Source organism: Colossoma macropomum, unplaced genomic scaffold (genome assembly GCF_904425465.1).
Source record: "Colossoma macropomum unplaced genomic scaffold, Colossoma_macropomum, whole genome shotgun sequence".
Classification (NCBI taxonomy): Eukaryota; Metazoa; Chordata; class Actinopteri; order Characiformes; family Serrasalmidae; genus Colossoma; species Colossoma macropomum.
In genome coordinates this window covers 32,888-53,812 of record NW_023495947.1, presented here as the reverse complement: position 1 = coordinate 53,812, position 20,925 = coordinate 32,888, and the positions used below count along the sequence as shown (strand labels likewise).

At 37.8% G+C, this 20,925-nt stretch overlaps 1 protein-coding gene across 1 annotated transcript; it reads left to right on the top strand.

Moving 5' to 3' along the window:
- The first annotated feature begins 2,458 nt into the window (after positions 1–2,458).
- LOC118803713 lies at positions 2,459–19,110 on the top strand. Its single transcript, XM_036564198.1, has 5 exons — positions 2,459–2,645; positions 5,707–6,024; positions 6,813–6,984; positions 18,194–18,267; positions 19,106–19,110. The coding sequence occupies exons 1-5, from the start codon at positions 2,597–2,599 to the stop codon at positions 19,108–19,110; spliced, it is 618 nt and encodes a 205-aa protein (XP_036420091.1). The 5' UTR covers positions 2,459–2,596.
- Positions 19,111–20,925: the final 1,815 nt, after the last annotated feature.

The following is a 20,925-nucleotide window of genomic DNA, read 5'->3' as shown; positions in this document are numbered from 1 at the left end:
ACAAATTTCTGTATTGTACTGATGTGATTGTTTGGGTAAATTATAATAAATAGCTTTAGTGTTACTGTGTATCTACAGTGAGCTGTTTGATGCTGTCTCGTTCCTGTACTGACTATTAAACCCATCTGTCCCTACAGGGGTCTCAAATAAAACTACAAAATCTACTGCAGTGGTCAACAGCCCAACCAGGTCAACCACACCAATCACAGCAACCTCTCAAACTTCTAATGGGAAGCACAGCACACAGCCTTTTCTGGCTGAAGGTAGGAGATAACAACTTTAATGTGTTTTAGTGGTGTCATGTTTTTCACGAGCCAGGATTTGCCTTGTCCTGTTTCCACCCTGAGTCACTATACATATCACGCTATGTCTCTATGCTGTAAACATGTAACAACTGCATTAGTTAGTGTTTTCATATGAAGTGTTGACTAATTAAGTAATGCATTTATTAACATGAACAACAACTGAGGTTCTACATTGATAATGGTTAACTAATATTAAGTAAACATGTTACAACTTCATTAGTTTATGTTCTAGTGTTTTGCTTATGTACTGCAGTTATACATAACGCTTGAAAAAGCAATGTTAAGTTTAATTGGCTGAAATGACACTTTACCAATGGTAGCCACTAACTTGTTTTATTTACTTCCATTTACTGATGTAGTATTTTGTACTGTATTTTAAATGATAACACCTTTATTTCTCCCTACTGCTTTTCCTTCAGTTCCATTTCAGTCATTACTGTTTAGTTGCTTGCTGGGGTTTCATTGTGTCATCTTGTTGAGGTGGTTCAGCTCCTGTTTTGCTTCTTTGTTGCTCACACCTCTCACTTTGGAGCTTTCATATTTTATTTCAGATGCAAAAGGAAATAAAAAGCTAATAATATAGTCTTCAGTTCCTCTGCTGAGAGATTCTGGATGTACTGAGCTTGACTGGACCTTTCCAAGTTACTCATTACTTATGTATGTAAATGAGCAGAAGGTAATATTTTATTTTATATATAAAAGCTTAATATGCTACATTCTGATGTATATTAGATATGCTTATGTGTGTATTGCAAGAAGGAATTATACATACTGAAATGATTTACTTACCTACCCAATTTCTCTTCCTTATTCCAAATTTTATCATGCATGTGTGAGTGTGAATGGGACATTTTAGGAAGTCATCATACATTTAGAAATTGTAAATATAAACATGATCGTATAAACAGACATTTTCATCAAACTCAGATACTCAGAGAGCACATTTAACATGCTTTATGTTAAAACCAATAATACCTTAAAATGCATTACAAACATCTATTAAACATTACTAAAGGTTTATAAGGTCTTGTTCATTGAATTATTCTTGTTCATTGAATATAATATATACACACACACACTCATTTTCCATTTTATCAGCTCCACTTACTATATAGATGCACTTTGTAGTTCTACAGTTACAGACTGTAGTCCATCTGTTTCTCTGCATATTTTGTTAGCCCACTTTTACCCTGTTCTTCAGTGGTCAGGACCCCCATAGACCCTCACAGAGCAGGTACAATTTGGGAGTTGGATCATTCTCAGCACTGCAGTAACACTGATGTGGTGGTGTGTTAATGTGTGTTGCGCTGGTCTGAGTGGATCAGACACAACAGTGCTGCTGGAGTTTTAAACACCTCAGTATCACTGCTGGACTGAGAATAGTCCACCAACCAAAAATATCCAGCCAACAGCGTCCTGTGACCACTGATGAAGGACTAGAGGATGACCAACACAAACTGTGCAGCAGCAGATGAGCTGTCGTTTATGATTTTACATCTACAAGGTGGACTGACAAGGTAGGAGTGTCTAATAGAGTGGACAGTGAGTGGACACACTGCTTAAAAACACCAGCAGCACTGCTGTGTCTGATCCACTCGTACCAGCACAACACACACTAACACACCACCACTATGTCAGTGTTACTGCACTACCTTACTACACCCCACACACACAATTAAAACCAGATAAGATGTGAAGCTCATTGCTCAAGCAGCCTTATGGTTTGCCAGGCAGAATGGAGGACTAGAAGAGAGCAGAAGAACTGCCAGTGGAACATTTATGGTGTCACTTTCTTGGAATACCTGCAGCACTGGAGAGTCTAAAGGAAAAAGTGGTAAATGGCACTTTGAGGTAACCAAACATGAAAGTAAGCAAGCTAAGATAAAATGAACAGCTAAAGACAAATTGAGAAGAACATCCCTGCTAGGAAAACCAGCGTATGTTGTGTTTTGGATGCTCCTCTGCTGATCATCACATGACCATCACAGTTAATTGGGCAGTGCGTCCTGGGAATCAATGTACGACAGAAGAGCATGATGTGTTATCATGACTCAGAGAAAACTGGGTGTGTTTTAATCAAGCTGCTGATAAAATCTTTCCGCTGATAGACGCTTTCCGGTCTAGCTGAATTGGGCGCAGCTCCTGTGAGCTGCACGGACATTAGAGTGGGTTAGACTCCAGTGAAGAGCTGCTGAGAGAGCTGTGTACTCAGTGTGGTATACAGGGCTAGTGTAGTGCTGGGTGTGGAGCTGTCAGTGGGCTGTGAACTCAGTGTTGTTTTACTAGTGAGAATGTTGCTGACTTTTTGTCTTCTCTTCATTGGGCTTCATGTCTCTGAAGGTGAGTGTCAAATCTTCTCTTCTTACTCATAACATAAAATGTAAATTTGTGTGTCATACAGTGCCATCAGAGTGAGGTCCTCTTTCACCCTTTTACCATGAAAGCAGCATGTGTATATACAGCTGTTATGGTTACAGATGTATGTATGTCTTTGGCACTTTTTACTTCAAAGAAATACATTTGTTATAGATAACCAGATAACCAGTATGTTTCTTCAGGCTGGTGAACAATGAAAAACGACTGTTTTTCTGACAATGAAAAGTATCACAGCACATACCGGAGGGTCAGTACTGCTGCCCTGCTACTGCACTGACCTACACACCACACCTAAAACATTTATCTGGAGAAAATACAACACAAATGCATGGGATGAGATATCCAGTGAGAGTAGTCAGTACAGAAACAGTGAGCTCACTGATTTATACTTTCAGCAACAAACACATCATCAACAAATATTTATTTCTTTGAGTAGACCACTTATCCACACAAGGTTAAAGAAACTTAAAAGTGAAACAGCAGTTGTGTACTGTGATTGTAATGTAATTTAATTAATTAAAGATAATGGTTCTATTTAGGTACCTATTTAGAACCACAAGTCCTATACAGAGTCATTTCAGGCTTAAATGGTTCTCTGCATGTATAAGGTTTTATATGGAAGCTTTTTAAAAAAGGGTTCTTTATACTAAAAAGGGTTCTACTATAGTACAATGTCAAGCTTGTACCCATAGAAGAACCCTTTTTTGGTGCTATATAGAACCATTTTAAAAAAGCTTAGAACTATATACAGCACATTCTCCATCAATCTGAAAAACACATTTAACCATGCAAAGAACTGCCTAAGCATGAAATGGTTCTATATAGAACTCATAATTCTGAATAGAACCATTCCCTATACTAACAAACCCTTGAAGAACCATCGTTTTTAAGGGTGTAGGATTTTGAGATCTGAGCAGGAACACTATTCCGTCTTTTACTGCTGGAATAGTAGTAAAATGGTTCCGGTAGTAAAATGGCTCTGGTAGTAAAATGGTTCTGGTCATTTCGACTTGTTTCCACTCATGTTTGTAACCCTTCCTTTTATCCAAGAATCCCAGCCGTGCCTGGTGTCTTTCTGTCTGTCTGTCTGTCTGTATGACTGTTTCTTTTTTTTTTTTTAAGAGACCCACAATTGCTCTTTAATTAACTCAAATAAACAGATTTAGGAATGTAAGCAAATTTGTCTGCATATCAGCAAAAGTCATTAGTGCTGGAGGGCGGTTACTTCCCCAGGTCACGTCTTTCCTGGCAAGCAGATCTTATCAGCAGAAAAGGAAAGGAAACCAAAGGAAACTGCAGTCAGTCTGTTTCTCCCGCGACTTGTTCTTCACAAGAAGAAGAAGTTTCTGCAGCAGAGGAGAATTTTTCCAGGGGAGGGGATACTCCAGCTCCTGTGTTGAAAGCAATAAAGTGGACATAGTGCTTTTTGCTGAGGCCGCTCCAGTCCCCCAGCCTATAATTTGTCCTGCTCTATTCCCTCAGTCAGCCACTGATTCTGATTAGCTGCTCTCGTTGAGACTGAAGACCTCACTTCCCTGGTGGTCAAAACTTCCCCTCAGCTCTTTCCTGTGATGAGTAAAGACACCCTCACCCCTGCAGGGCCCCTGCATAAAGAAAACATGTGCTGCATATGACAATGAAGGCCCTATATGGTTATACTTTGCTTTCAAAGCTGGTGTCTTCAGTCTGCAAACAATTACTAAGTGCTGTTAAAAGTAAAGGGGATGTAAAGCTGTGGTAAACATTCCACTGTACCTAATTTTTTGGAACATTTTGCAGGCATCACATTTGGAATGAGCATATACATCCTTGGCTTTGGTTGGTACTCATGTATTTGAACAAAGTGTAACAACATCACACAAAGAGAGAAGTTTTGAACAGCTGTACGTAAATCTTTTTTTTTCTTTAGTTACAGTGTTAAGTGCAGTACTTGTGAAGTGTTTCAGTAGTGACAGTTCTTAATGTGACACAATGATTTTCTGATTTTAGGACACATTGACTCCAAAAAAAATCAAATCTAACTGTTCAACCCCATGGCTATGAGGGACAAAGATGCAGTTTCACTTCCTGCTTTAAAATGCAGGGGTGTGGCCTAAATAAGAATCCGCCTATGGACTAAAACGCAGGGTTTTGGTAGCAATGTGAAAACAAATAAATCAAAACAATCCATTAACAAACACCATAAAAAGAGACAAAATTTGAAGAATTGTTATCACAAGCGCAAATTTAGTGGTAAATTTAGTGTAGAGTTCAGTCCAGTTCAGTAGTTCAGTCACCTCCCAATAGAAAGTACCCTATAAATGGTAATTTTGTATATATTTTGCTTATTACTGTAACATAATCCTTGTAAACATATAAGGTTTGAAATATATGTTTTTGTTTGTTTTGATGTGAGACAGTAGTTTGTAATAATTCAGTAGAATGGCCCTTATACATAAAAATATATATAACATAGCTTACCTAGTGCAGTAGGTAACGTCATATACTGCAATCTGTAGTTAAGGTTAGGAAGTTAAGATTAGGGTTAGGTTTAGGAGTGGGTGTAGGTTTAGTGTTGAAGGTTAGGATTAGTTTTAGGAGTAGGTGTAGGTTTAGTGTTGAAGGTTAGGGTTAGTTTTAGGAGTAGGTGTAGGTTTAGTGTTGAAGTTAAGGTTAGGGTTAGGGTTAGGTTTAGGTGTAGGAGTATGTTTAGTGTTGAAGATAGAGTAAGGATTAGGACTAGGTGTAAGTTTAGGTTAGGTTCAAGATAAGATTTAGTAGAATCTATCACACTGTTACATTTAGTAAACATTTTTTTGTCTTTTGTTTAAAGACCAACTGAGCATTTACAACCTACATAATTAACAATGGACCATGAAAATAAAGTGTAACTGTACATTTTACAGCTTAAGATGTTACGCTTCATTTTTATTTTTGTGGGATATTTTTGTTTGTTTTGTTTTGTTTCATGTATTTGAAACCAAACTTTAACAATGTCACACAAAGATAGAGTGTAAGTAACCTTATCTTACTGATGTTTCTGCAGGTTGCACTCTGGTAAAAAATGAACATGGATCCTTTATCAAAGCCCATATAGGAGGGGCAGTCCTGCTGCCCTGCTACTGCACTGACCTACACACCACACCTGAAAGATTCACATGGAAGAAACTGGACACAACCAGAAGCACATGGGAAGAGATATCCATTGAGAGTGGTCAGTACAGAAACAGAGTTCAGCTGGTTTATGGTCACTCTCCAGGAAATCTCTCTCTACTCATATCACACCTGACTGAAGAGGATGGAGGAGTGCACAGGTGTAACATTACAGCAGATGAACACACAGACATCACACTCACTGTTGAAGGTAAAGCACTGTTTGAATCTGTTTGTGTACATTCCACACGTCTCAACTCACTAACTGTTCACTTGTGGTGAGACTGTATCGTACGGAAGCCCTGAAGGGTGAGGAAAAAAGCTATATTCCTGAGTCTAAACTCTATTTATTTTTATTTTTTTCTGTCTGTATAGCACAGGAAAGACAGCCAAAATAATAAGAATTTAATTTCTTACAGAGTTGTTTTAACTAACATTTATAAAAAAGAACCACTGAACATTTTAACCGTAACTGTATGATGACCAGTTCTCTATTTGTCCTTTAATTGGAAGTTTGTTGAAGTGAATTGGATAAAGCTGGGATAGTGTGGTTCACCAAGGGTGAGAGGGGAAAAAACAAAAAAAAGCAGCTGCCCCCTCGAGGTTGAAGGTGGTATAGCATGCTAATTGTTAGCTGCTTTGCTGCCCAGTGTGTGCATGGTTTTGGTTTTTTCACTTTATCCCTGATAAATAAGAGAAAAAAAAGAATTAAAAAATTACAGAGGGTCTACCTAAAACTGCAACATCTAGTGCAGTCATCCTCAGCCAAATGATTACAAGCATTTCATTTGCAAGTTACTCTCAAACACCTGATTGTAAGAACAGCACACTGACAGCAGCTGAGCTTAAGATGTTACTGCTTAATTTTATTATTATTATTATTATTATTATTATTATTATTATTATTATATTTTTGTCTCCATGTATTTGAAACAAAACTTTAACAACATCATACAAAGATAGAATGCAAGTAACCTTATCTTACTGATGTTTCTGCAGGTTGCACTCTGGTAAAAAATGAACATGGATCCTTTATCAAAGCTCATACAGGAGGGTCAGTCCTGCTGCCCTGCTACTGCACTGACCTACACAAAAAACCTGAGAGATTCACATGGAAGAAACTCAACAAAACCAGAAGCACATGGGACGAGATATCCATTGAAAGTGGTCGGTACAGAAACAGAGTTCAGCTGGTTAATGGTCACTCTCCAGGAAATCTCTCTCTACTCATATCACACCTGACTGAAGAGGATGGAGGAGTGTACAGGTGTTACATTAAAGATCATGAACACACAGACATCAGACTCACTGTTGAAGGTAAAACACTGTTTGAATCGGTTTGTTTACATTTCACGTCTCGACTCACTAACTGTTCACTTGTGGTAAGACTGCATTGTGAGGAAGCCCTGAAGGCTGAGGAAAAAAAAGTATATTCCTGAGTCTAAACTCTACTTTATTTATTTTTTCTTTCTGTATAGAACAGCAAAGACAGCCAAAATAATAAAAATTTAATTTCTTACAGAGTTGTTTTAACTAACATTTATAAAAAAGAACAATTTTAATTCACGCGTAACTGAATGATGACCAGTTCTCTATTTGTCTCTTAATTGGAAGTCTGTTGAAGTGAATTGGTTAAAACTGGGATAGTGTGGTTCAGCAAGGGTGAGAGGAGGAAAAACAAAAAAACAAAACAAAGCAGCTGTCCCCTTGCAGTTGATGGTGGTATAGCATGCTAATTGTTAGCCACATAGCTGCTTAATTATTTTTTTTCCACTTGGTTCCTGATAAATAAGGGTAAAAAAAAAAGCAATTTTATTTTTTTTTGCAGGGAAGGGTGGGTAGTGGGGAGTTGTTGATGGTTGAAATGTAAGTGACCCTTATTAGTCCCACAACGGGGAAATTTCACCTCCGCATTTTGACCCATCCATGCAGTGAAAGACCACATACACTAATGAATGCACACACAGTAGGGGGTAGTGGGCAGCCCTATCCACAGCGCCCGGGGAGCAGTTGGGGGTTAGGTGCCTTGCTCAAGGGCACTTCAGTCGGCTGTCGGTTGAACCGGCGACCTTCCGGTCTTTTTTTTTTAGGTCAACCTCATTTGTTAATCTGGCTTAATCAGCTATGTTTACATTTGTTTGCAAGCCAAAGTAAAACGTTTCTCTTTCTTTATTGCACTCTATTCAGTATTGATAATCATACATTTAAACCTCACACAACTCTCCAATATACAAAAAAAAATTCAAAAGACTTTCTACATAAGCCCACAGGGGGGTCCAAAGTTTCCAGAATTTGTCTGTTTGGTGATGCAGGTCATGGGTCAGTTTTTTTTTTCAAGGGAAGCAGCATTGCAGCTTGGGAAGGCCACTGCTCAACAGTTGGTGGAGAGGGACTGGCCCATCGCATTAGGATACAGCTTTTTGCCAGAAATGAAAACATTAGAAACAAAACTTTGTCATCAGTATCAAAATTATGTTCTACTCCTGTTCCTAAAAGATACAGGGCTTCTGAAACCATGTTTGAAAAATATGTCCTACTATATTATGTACTCTGTCTCAGAACGTACCTGGAAACATCTTTTGTAGGCAAACAGGTGTTAACCAGGTGTAAATCCTATTCATGAATTTAAAGTTAAGCTCATGAACACCAGATGAGGTACATTTGGGAAACAGGTTTTACAAATATTAAGCCAGTCCTCTTCTGAGATAGGTTGGTCTATGTCCCCCTCCCAAATTTCTCTGAGTGTCTGATGAGGGCTTAATACTGTTTAACAAAATGTTGTAAATTTAGTGAAATCGACCCTCTGGCCTGATCCTGCTTAACCAGTACCACTTCAATGTCGGTTAATTCCTTTCTGAATTTCCCATCTGTAATGGCTGAAATGATCAGATGTTGAACCTGAAGATATTTCAGAAAACAAACAAGAAATGTTTTTAATCCCTCTATTAAGCCAAGCTAAGAGTCCAGATCTACTCAGCTGGGAAGGTAAGTCCGGGTTGTGGGCCAGGGGGGAAAGCAGCGAGAGGCAATGGGGGATCCCAAGGTATTTCTTAACATCTGTCCAGGCCATAAGAGTACTGCATAGCACAAAGTTCTCAGAGACACATTTTACCTCTACAGTGTTGTTAATGAATGGTAATAGGGAGACATGCCTCAGTTTCTATAGAGACAGAGCAAGAGTCTAACCTATTTGTACACCAGCTGATCATATGCGTAATTTAAGATGACCAATAATACATCTGCAGGTTGGGTACACAGGCACCACCCCCTCCCTCGCTCTCATTAGTGTGGAAAACTGAAGTCTTGGTCTTTTATTATTCCATTCAAATTTTGAGAAACATTTCTCTAAATCCTTAAAGAAAACTGTAGGTAAATGGCCAGGGATTGAATGAAATAAATAAGAGTAGATGTAGAGAATATTTATATTATGTTTATTCTACCAAAGAGGCAAATAGGGAGAAAATTCCAAAATTAAAGATTATGTTTTATATTATTTATAAGTAGAAGATCATTTTTGTCAACAAGTTTAATAAGGTCTGGAGTGATATGAATGCCTAAATATGTAAAACCCTCTACCACTAATTGAAAAGGGGATGCAACCACCCAAGGTGTGTTAAGGGATACATTTAAAGGTAAAGCTAATGATTTTAAAAAATGTATCTTATAGCTGAAAAATTCGACAGGGTAACCATCGAGTTCTGGTCTTTTCCGTGAGGACATTGACTGGAAACTTTTCTGCGGGGGTAAAAGGGGCATTAAGACTGCATCTGTTATTGTGTGAGACCACCAGAAGTGATGTTATCCAAATATGCAGCAATGTCAGACACTAAAGCTTCATTTTGGGGTTTATATAAGTATTTGTAGTAATTTTGAAGGTAGTATTGATCACCTTTGGATCATATGTATGAGAGCCTGTCAGTGTCTTTACAGATTTTATTAACTGTTCTGAATATTCTTTCTTAATCTGATAAGCCAGTAACCTACTAGGTTTATTACCATATTCATAATACTTTTGCTTAGAAAAGAATAATAATTTGTTAATATGATTTGTATATTCTAGCTCTGTATTGTATATTTTAGATTGTATATTTTAGCTCTGTTGCTACATAAAGAGGCCCAGTTAGATTTGTTAGGATTTGACTTAGGCAGCTGCTCAAGGCATGTTACTTCCTTTTCTAAAAACATCTGATTTTGTGTTTTCATATTTTGACGTGATGAGGTGTAAAATGTAATATGCCCATGTATTGTAGCCTTCAAGGCTTCCCATCGCATAAGTGGTGAGACATTACAGTTCTTATTACATTCTCAACATTCCTTAATCCAGTAATGTACCAGGTCACAGAATACACTGTCTGAAAAAAGGGAAGAGTTAAGTCTCCAAAGTCTGCTTTTACATATTGAACTGGCAAAATTAATATGCACACTAACACGGGCATGATCTGATCCAATCTGGCAAGACTGATTCGTGTGAACAAAGCTACTTGGAATAAGAATATAGTCGATTCTGGAATAAGAGGCAAGTGGGTTAGAGTAAAAAGTATAATTTCTAATTGTGGGGTTCAATTCTCGCCAGATATCAACTAGACCAGCATTGTTACATGTCTTTTAAAACTGAAGAGGATCTAGAATGAGAGAATGTGTTGGGTGAGGATCTATCTATTAAATCTAATGTGCAGTTAAAGTCACCTGCCAGGAGTCCCATCCCTTTACAATGTTGGGTAAAAAGCAATACTATGTCCAACATAAATTTGGGAGAATCTTTACTGGGGGCATAGACACTAAGTATGGTAATATATTGACCCAACAGTGCACCTGAGATCAAGACAAATCTTCCCTCGGGGTCTTTAATTTGAAATTCACATGTAAACGGTAGATGCTTACTAATTAAAACTGCAGTACCTTGTCTGAGTGGGACTAAAATATAAGGGGAAAAGAAAACCCATCCAACCCAATCTCTGTTTATTTTAAATGCTCTAAATCAGAAAGGTGCGCCTCTTGAAGTACTGCTATAAAAGTTTTCTCTTTTTTCAAAAAGGTAAAAATTTTTTTCCACTTAACCACGTGGCCCCAACCCTTCATGTTCCATGTAGTACATTTATAGGAACTGTCCATATCCTGATAGAAAAAGAATGTATGTATTGGTTAAATGTATGGCCCATGTGAGAGACTGAACATTGAGTGCCTTTTGCAATCCAACAAATATAGAGCAACTCCATAAAACCCATATCCACCCACCCAACCCCGTCCCCAAATGACAGGGTAACAGAACTATGAATGCAGTATAGTGCCATATTGGCATGGTTAGGGGGAACATTGGGCATGAAACACTCAGAGAATGGTGGCAGAGCAACCGAGACAGTTCCAACCATTGGCAAAAACAAAACTGACAAACAAGCATAGCGCCAATCAACAGGAGAGGTAATAAAGGTGAAAGTAAATACATAATTAAACTGAAAAAAAGAAAATAAGTATTATAATGATAAACATTGCTGAATTATTTCCAAATCGCAACTGAGCCAAGACAAACATGATTTGCATCAACTGTGTGCATTCCATTTCTTGGGAAAAAAAGACAAAAAAGACGTCAAAGCCTCAAAAAATTTTTACTAGTCCAGATAATCTAGCAAAAGCCATATAAATTGTCAGTATACACTATATTTCCAAAAGTATTCACTCATCTTGCTTAATATGCATATGAACTTGAGTGACATCCCATTCTTAATCCATAGGGTTTAATATGATGTCGGCCCACCCTTTGCAGCTATAACAGCTTCAACTCTTCTGGGAAAGCTTTCCACAAGGGTTAGGAGAGTGTTTGTGGGAATTTTTGACCATTCTTCCAGAAGCGCATTTGTGAGGTCAGACACTGATGTTGGACGAGAAGGTCTGGCCTCCACTCTAATTCATCCCAAATGTGTTCTGTCGGGTTGAGGTCAGGACTCTGTGCAGGCCAGTCAAGTTCTTCCACACCAAACTCGCTCATCCATGTCTTTATGGATCTTGCTTTGTGCACTGGTGCGCAGTCATGTTGGAACAGGAAGGGGCCGTCCCCAAACTGTTCCCACAAAATTGGGAGCACAAAATTGTCCAAAATCTCTTGGTCTGCTGAAGCATTAGGAGTTCCTTTCACTGGAACTAAGGGGCCGAGCCCAACTCCTGAAAGACAACCCCACATCATAATCCCCCCTCCACCACACTTTACACTTGGCACAATGCAGTCAGACAAGTATCGTTCTGGCAAACACCAAACCCAGACTCGTCCATCGGATTGCCAAATGGAGAAGCGTGATTCGTCACTCCAGAGAACACGTCTCCACTGCTCTAGAATCCAGTGGCGGCGCTTTACACCACTGCATTCGACACTTTGCATTGTGCTTGGTGATGTAAGGCTTGGATGCAGCTGCTCAGCCATGGAAACCCATTCCATGAACCTCTCTACGCTGTTCTTGAGCTAATCTGAAGGCCACATGAAGTTTGGAGGTCTGTAGCGATTGACTCTGCAGAAAGTTGGCGACCTCTGCACATCTGTGTGCCTCAGCATCCGCTGACCCAGCTCTGTCATTTTACGTGGCCGACCACTTCGTGGCTGAGTTGCTGTCGTTCCCAATTACTTCCACTTTGTTATAATACCACTGACAGTTGACTGTGGAATATTTAGTAGTGAGGAAATTTCACGACTGGACTTGTTGCACAGGTGGCATCCTATCATGCTACCATGCTGGAATTCACTGAGCTCCTGAGAGCGACCCATTCTTTCACAAATGTTTGTAGAAGCAGTCTGCAGGCCTAGGTGCTTGATTTTATACATCTGTGGCCATGGAAGTTATTGGAACACCTGAATTCAATGATTTGGATGGGTGAGTGAGTACTTTTGGAAATATAGTGTATGATGTAAAATTTAAACAGTACCTCGAACCCAGAGAATGGCGTCTGTCAACCTGTTCACCTCTCTGACAGAGTGGGAAAGATATTCAGGAGTGTTCTGCTAATTCCAGTGGATGTGTGGCCTCAAGAGATTCCAAAAAATCCTGAGCTGCAGCAGGTGTTGAAAACAGATGTATTTTCCCTTTGTGAAGGCACTGCAGTTTTGCATTGTAAACGAAGCCCCAGTACATGGGCTTAACCACAAGGGCATTTTTCACAGCGTCGAACTCCTGACGTCTCGTTATTACCTCTGTGGAAAAATCTTGAAAACAATGAATGGTGCTACTGTGATGTAGGACCTGTCGTTTTGCTCAGGCAGCTCGGAGCACTGTCTCTTTATCGGTATAGCGCAAGAAATGGACGGTGATGTTCTGTGGTGTTGTCTTCGAGCTTGAGAGCACAGTGGGTGTTCTGTGTGCCCACTCGATCTCTAAGCTAAGGTCAGTGGGAAGTTCCAGCCAAACAGACAGCATATCTCTTAGAAACTTTACCAAGTCAGAATCCATAGCTGTCTCAGGGAGACCAGTTATTTTCAGATTTTTTGCACTGGCTCAGATTTTCCATGTCATCAACTTTTGTTAGCAGTTGCTTTAGCTCTCCTCTCATCTTGGCTATCGCGATCTACTGAGTATGTGCTGAGTCATCCAGCATAGAGATCCTGTTCTCTCCTTCAGACAGATGAGTTTCGTTGGAGGAAACCCTCTCTGTTAAAGTGACCAGCGATTCTTGAACTGTGGATATAGAGCTACCAATAGTGTTGAGTGGTGTATCGATGCTGTCCAGTCGAGAGTCGATTAATCCAAGACAAGAGCTAATTTTTCGCATTTCAGTTAGCACTGGGTCGTTTTGGCTAGAGTCGCCATGTTCCTCAGGACACTTCTTTGCGGCGCCAGTGCGTTGAGGCCGTGGGGCATTAAAGAGCAGAAAACCTTGACTTTCTTGCACTTTAGACATGTCTTTAACACTTTAGCCATTGAATTAAAGACAAAAACATAATCTGTTTCTGGGATAAACTGATATATTACAGACAGTGGAAACTGAGCTCAGATCTAGGCAGCCATTCATTAGAATGTCACGTAACTAGATATATTTTTATTGTCTGTTTAAAAATAAATCATGTAGAACTTAACAAGGATGCAGTTACTTTTTTCATCTTACCATTTAGGGTTGTCATAGATCTGTGCTCTATAATAAACAACAATATGTAGTTAACTAGTAACACAAAATTGAATTCATTTTTTTACAGCACTAATACCACATTATTTCAGCACAACTGGTTCACTGTTTTTGGGATAATAATCCTAATATTATAAAACTCTATAATGGTTTAAAAGAATTGGGGTGATATATTGATTGTGAAGACAATATTCTGTAAGAGCTGTGTGTCTTTACCTTTTAAATTATAAATTATATTAAAAAAAAGAAAGAAAAAAAAAATGTTTCGATTACTTTACCATTTACTAACTTTTGCTGATGTTAGGTTTAGGAGTAGGTGTAGGTTTAGTGATAAAGTTAAGATTGGGGTTAGGTTTATGAGTAGGTGCAGATTTAGTGCTGAAATTAAGGTTGGGGTAAGGAGTAGATGTAGGTTTAGTGTTGGAGTTAGAGTTAGTGTTGGGTTTAGGAATAGGTGTAGATTTAGTTTTAAAGTCAAGGTTAGGGTTAGCTCTAGGTGTGTTTGAGTGTTAAGTATAAAGGTCAGGGTTAGGAATAGGTTCAGTGTTGAAGTTCAGTGTTGAAGTTGAGGTTAGGGTTAGTTTTAGGAGTAGGTGTAGGTTTAGTCTTCAAGTTCAGGTTAAGATTAGGTTTAGGTGTTTAGTGGTGAAGTTAAGGTTAGGGTTAGGAGCAGGTGCAGGTTTAGTGTTGAATGTAAGGTTAGGTTTAGATTTAAGAGTAGATGTAGGTTTATTGTTGAAGTTGAGGTTAGGGTTAGGTTTAGGAGTAGGTGTATGTTTAGTGTTGAAGTTAAGTATAGGTTTAGGTTTAGGAGTAGGTGTAGGTTTAGTTTTGAAGTTAAGGTTAAGGTTACGTTTAGGAATAGATGTAGGTGTAAGTTTAGGTTAGGTTTAAGATAAGATTTAGTAGAATCTTTCACACTCAGTTTTGTTTAGTTACATTTAGTAAACATTATGTTGAATGTTGTTTAAAGGCTGTTCTGATCATTTACAAGAAAAGGTGTTACTCTTTATCTACAGTGAGCTGTTTGCTTCTGTTCTGTTCCTCCACTGACTGTCAAACTCTTCTCTCTCTAAAACCGCAACACCTACTGCAGTTGTGCACAGCCAAACCACTTCAAGCACTTCATTTACAAGTAACTCGCAAACATCTGATTGTAAGCACAGCTCACTGACAGCAGCTGAAATTAAGATGTTACTGCTTTATTTTTGTTTATCTCCATGTATTTGAAACAAAACCTTAACAATATCACACAAAGATAAAATGTAAGTAACCTTATCTTACTGATGTTTCTGCAGACTGCACTCTGAAAAAAAATGTACATGGATCCTTTATCAAAGCCCATAGAGGAGGGTCAGTCCTGCTGCCCTGCCACTGCACTGACCTACACAAAAAACCTGAGAGATTCACCTGGAAGAAACTCAACAAAACCAGAAGCACACGGGAAGTGATATCCAGTGAGAGTGGTCAGTACAGAAACAGAACTCAGCTGTTTAATGGTCACTCTCCAGGAAATCTCTCTCTGCTCATATCAGACCTGACTGAGGAGGATGGAGGAGATTACAGGTGTTACATTAGAGCACATGAACACACAGACATCAGACTCACTGTTGAAGGTAAAACACTGTGGAAATCTGCATTTTTACATTTCAGGTCTTGAGTCTTTAATTTGTTGATAAACTTGAACAGTTGTTATGGTGAGACTGCATTGTATGGAATCCCTAAAGGTTAAGATAAAAAAAAAAAAGAAAAGAAATATTTAAGTACGTTTCCGAGTCTACTGAGCCCCTAAAGGTGTTTTTTTTTTTAATTAATACATTTTTTTATAGCACCAGTTATTATGTGATGAGCACGCAATAATATCACATGTGCACCAGATACTATGTGGTGAGCACCCAATACTATCAGGTGAAAAAAAAAAATACACCACATCCCTTTCAACAAAAAAACTTACTTAATGTTCCACTTTATTTTCTCTGCTTGTGTAGCATACCAAAAACAGCCCATGAAATATTTCTAATATTCCTTGTAAAATTTTGGCTAAAACCTCAAAGATATTTTACTAATTACTTAATATTGTGATGGCACCTTTGACCAGCTTAACCTTTGGGCACAAGGTAAACAAATACTAAGCATTAACATGCTAATTTTTAGCCAGTTAGCTCCACATTCTTTTTTCCCCACCTGGATCCCAAAAGGTAAAACTCGTGTAACATGCAGAGAGTTTGCCTTCTTTTTTTCTTTTTTCTTTTTTTTTTCCCACAGGGTGGAACTCAGGAACACACTTCCATTTATTTGTTTATTTATTTATTTAACCCTTCTAGGCTTACAGAATTTACTGAATTAAACATATTGCAAAAATACATATTAAAAAAGTGATCCTTGCAAAGGTTATGGTACATTTTATATTTCATGTTTTTTATTTCAGTATGTTGAACTAAATTTGGAGAAAATTGACATATTTAAACTTATTCCATGTAGGAGAAACTTATTCTTGCTTTGAAAATTAAAATGTCATTTGATCAGGGTGTTCAAACTTTTACATATGACTGTCTTATTAGCTCTGTTTATTATCTAGTGTCTCTGCATTTCTACTTCACCCCATCATTCTTTTCAGCTGCTTATTGTTAAACATTTACTAAAAACATTGTTTTATTTTTTTATTTATATAGTTTATTACTTCAGTGATGGACAGTCTGACAAAATGCACACTGTATACTTATATGCAAGTCCATGTGCTTGCTAGTAAACGTTCAAGTGGGTCTGATTTCTTAAACATGCAGAAGCACATTGAACAAAACCCCAGTAAACACATAATAAACAAATGACCACCAATGAACCAAAACATTATGACCGGTTATCACAGGTGAAGTGAAGAACGCTGATTATCTCGTAAAAATGGCGCCTGTCAAGGTCTGGGATATATTAGCAGATAAGCAAACAGTCGGTTCTTGTGGTCAAATGTTGGATGTGGGAGAAATGAGCTGGCGTTATTGTTATGACTGGATAAAGGGTCAGAGTATCTCCAAAAGGGCGATGCTTGTGTAGAGCTTCTGGTCAGCAGTGGTGAGTACCTACTGCCAGTGATCTGCAGAGGAACAAACTGGTGACAGGGTGTTTTGCACCCACGCCTCATTGACGCACGATGGCAATAAAAGCTATTCCTTCTGGTCCAAACCAACAGAAGTGCTACTATGGCACAATTCACAGATTTTTTAATGATGAAAGAACGAAAACCAGAACTGAATACCTGTGACCTCCGACCCCTTTGATGGCACTGCATTAAGAATCAGCATTGTTCTGTGATGGATATCACCACATGGGCTTGAGAATACTTTGATAAACCATAGTAAATAAACATTCTCCATTGCTTCATTACTGCAAAATCAAGTTAAGACTGTACTGTGCACTGTGGAATTCGAATGTCAACACCATCCAGAAACACTACCAACTTCTCTGGGGTTGAGCTCTCCTGAAACAGTCCAAATGTAATCCAGATAGTTACCAGCGCAAAGTTCAAAAGCCAAAGCCTATCACAATTAGTAGCTAAATTGCACATCTCTGAAGGCACCATTAACAGTGAACACATTTTAGTGCAACATATTTTGCCTTTTTAGGGCCTGTCCATCCTCATTTCAACATAGCTTTTTCTTTTTTTTTTGTTGAGGGGAGTTCAATTCAAAATTTCTACCCAAATTTGTTGTATCCAATATCCAATTCCACCCACTAGTTAGGACTCTCAAACTCTTCTCTCTCTACAGAGGGTCCAACTAAAACTACAACATCTACTGCTGTGGTCAATGTACACACCAGTCCAACCACTTCAACCACACGTTCTCAAACACCTGATAGTAAATACAGCACACTGACTGCAGCTGAAAGCAGCTGCAAGTGACAGCTTTGTTTATGTGCTCTGAAAATCTGAGTTTAATTCAATTCAGAATAGTTTTATCAGCATGACTGTGAAGTACAGTATCACTTATCATTTACAGCATCACAACAGTAGCAGTGAAGAATGAGAACAATAATGAAAACAGAAAAAGAAACTAACATGAATAATAAACATTAATTATTATAATCACAATATTACAGATTATTATTTATCAATTTGCAATTTTTAACATAAGTTGTGTAATGTTGGGGTAAGTAGAGTGAGGATGGGGCTATGTGGGGTGGGGGTCAGTCTCTCTCTCTCTCTCTCTCTCTCTCTCTCTCTCTCTCACACACACACACACACATATGTACAATATGTAAACTTTATCATTTCTTTTTTCACACAGATTATTCCGTATTTTCTTCATCATTAATCCTGTTGTTCACTTGCTGGGATACAGAGTAGACATCTACCAGAGAGGTACGCAAACACACACCGCACAAGTACACACCGCAAACACACACACACCACTGAAACAAAATGCCAGCTCTGTTTATGTTCTCTGAAAATTCTTCAATGTCCCATCATAACTCATCATATATTTTCACATGTCATTAATATGTAAAATAATACAATATCCCCATCATATCCCATTACACTTCCTATCACATCCATTGATATCTCATCATAGCCCAACTTATGTAATCTACATATCCGGTCAAGCCACAACTCACTAACATGTTCCTGGAATGCTTTTGTGACAAACAGGCATTGAGACAAGATGCATTATTACACTGAATAGCACGGCACAAAAGGAAAACTGGATTCGTTTGATCAGACAACTTTATTCCATTCCTAAGTGGTTCATTGTTGATGACCCTTGTATCCACTTTGTTGTTTTTTGCTTTACATCATTGGTAGCCAGTAATGGTCTTTGGTTGTTCAAGCCTATTATAGACAAAATCTGACCTTTAAAAAAAAAAACAAAAAAAACGTTTTTATCCACAAGACCTAAAAAAAATCCAGAAAACTCTTGAAATATTCACAAAAATAACTCATATTTTCCATATTCAATTGGACGCATAACTAATGAGAAATGCTGGTCTGCCTGATTTGTTCCTCACACTACAGTCACTTGTTAGAATGTACAGTGTGAGTGAATGTGAGTGAGTTTACCTAATAAACTGGCACTCAGTGCATATCTGTATATCCTATTCCCTACTGAGGAAGAAGCTGCTCCTGGTAGTTTAAGTCAAACTCTGAAGTGGTTTTAAAGGGTCAGTGTTGTGTATTAATTATCATTTGTGTTCCTTTACAGGATGAAGTGATGTACTCTACTGTAGTCCACAGTAAACCACCCACAACAACAACCACAGTTACTGACACTGGAGAAAAAGCAGAACATGCTATCATCAGATTAGTAACATAACTCCCCTCTTTCCAAAATGTATCCTGTTTTGTTTTATGCTTTTTACTTTTCTGTCTTTTTCTCTTTTCATATTTGCAAATGCATGTGTGTGTAAAAATTTTTTTTCTCATTTATTTGTGAAAACATATCTCCATCTTAATAAAATTGTTATATATTATTTATTATTATTATTATTATATTATTATTATTATTATTTTCATTTTTAATTTTGTATTTCATGCATAATTTAAACTGAAGTTGGACTGTTTAAATTAATTAAAAACAAATTCAACAAAATACAGGTAACTAACAAAATTAAACTTTTTTTTATACATGTTTTGCAAAAGCAGATAACTCCAACTCATTTCATTTCATGCCATTTCATGATTTAAACAAAGTGATGTATTGCATACAAATATCTCTATGTGCAATATTTAACATTTTTGCTATAGAGCAGTTTGGTACAGTGCAGAAATAACAGCCCATTAATAGTCAGTATTAACTGAAAATCCTAAAGCTGAATCTCACATGGCTCCCTGCTCCCTGTATAGTGCACTATATGTGTTATGAAATTTTGGCTTTTACCCTCAAATATTGCACTTGTCCAGTATGAACTTTACACACATTGCTGAATCCACAGTGCTTGTGAGACACCCTGTGCTCTGTTTAGCCGTTATTTTAAGACCTACGTGCTGCACTTTGTAGGGAGAAGGGAGCCGTTAGAATTTTTGCCTGAAACAGTTGCACCAGTGTTGCATAACCTGACATGGATACTGTGCGCTGATTCACTCAATAGATTTATTGGGCTCTACTCAAGAACAGCACTGTTGACTGTTTCTGCTGTTAAACGTGAACTTGAAATGCCTTGACAATGGAAAATAACGTTTTTTTGTGAAAAGACATATTTTGTGTGTTAAGAACTCACATCCATCAGCTGGTTTTTTTAAGGATGCTGTTTACTGTTTGTTATAAATAAGCTTTTCAAATAAAGCTTTTAATCAATTTTATTTTTGTTCTAATTTGTTGATCTACTGTGACACAATAAGATTACAAGCAAAATGCAGCTCAATAAAGAGACATTATTAAACAAATGCATTTTATCTCACACTTGAATATGTGTGACAGCTGTAAATAAAACCCTCTGTTCTGATTGGTCCTTGTATCTCAAGGAATTTTGATCCCAGCCTTTCGCATTCACCAGTAGCCCCGTTTCCTTTTAATGTTTTCCCTCATAGCCATAGCTTAGCACAGCGATCCTAGCCTTGCTTCTGTTAATTATTAGACAACTGTGTGTCGTTTAAATTTATGTAATTGGTAACACTTTACATTAAGGGTCTCTAATCAATCATTAAATATATAATAATCAACTATTAGTTTCCCATTATTCAGTTATTAGTTAACTCTTCATTAAGCATTAGCTATTACTTAATAATTGATTAAGCACTTATCAATTAGTAATTAAGTACACTGTTAGTTGATAAGTTAGTTTGTCGTTAGTTTGTGGCTTACTTACTCATTATCTGTGTGCTAATTGCTGCTTATTACATTGTTAATTAACTACTAAGTATTTTTCTTCATATAAAGAAGTAACGTGATAACTTACTAGCACTTATGTGTTAATCCCACTAATTATCTGTTAATTAACTTTCCATCACCTCCATATATTCAGCTGCTTCACTTTTCTCACTTTGGCTCTTGTTCATTAAAGATGCTTATGGTCACATCTGACC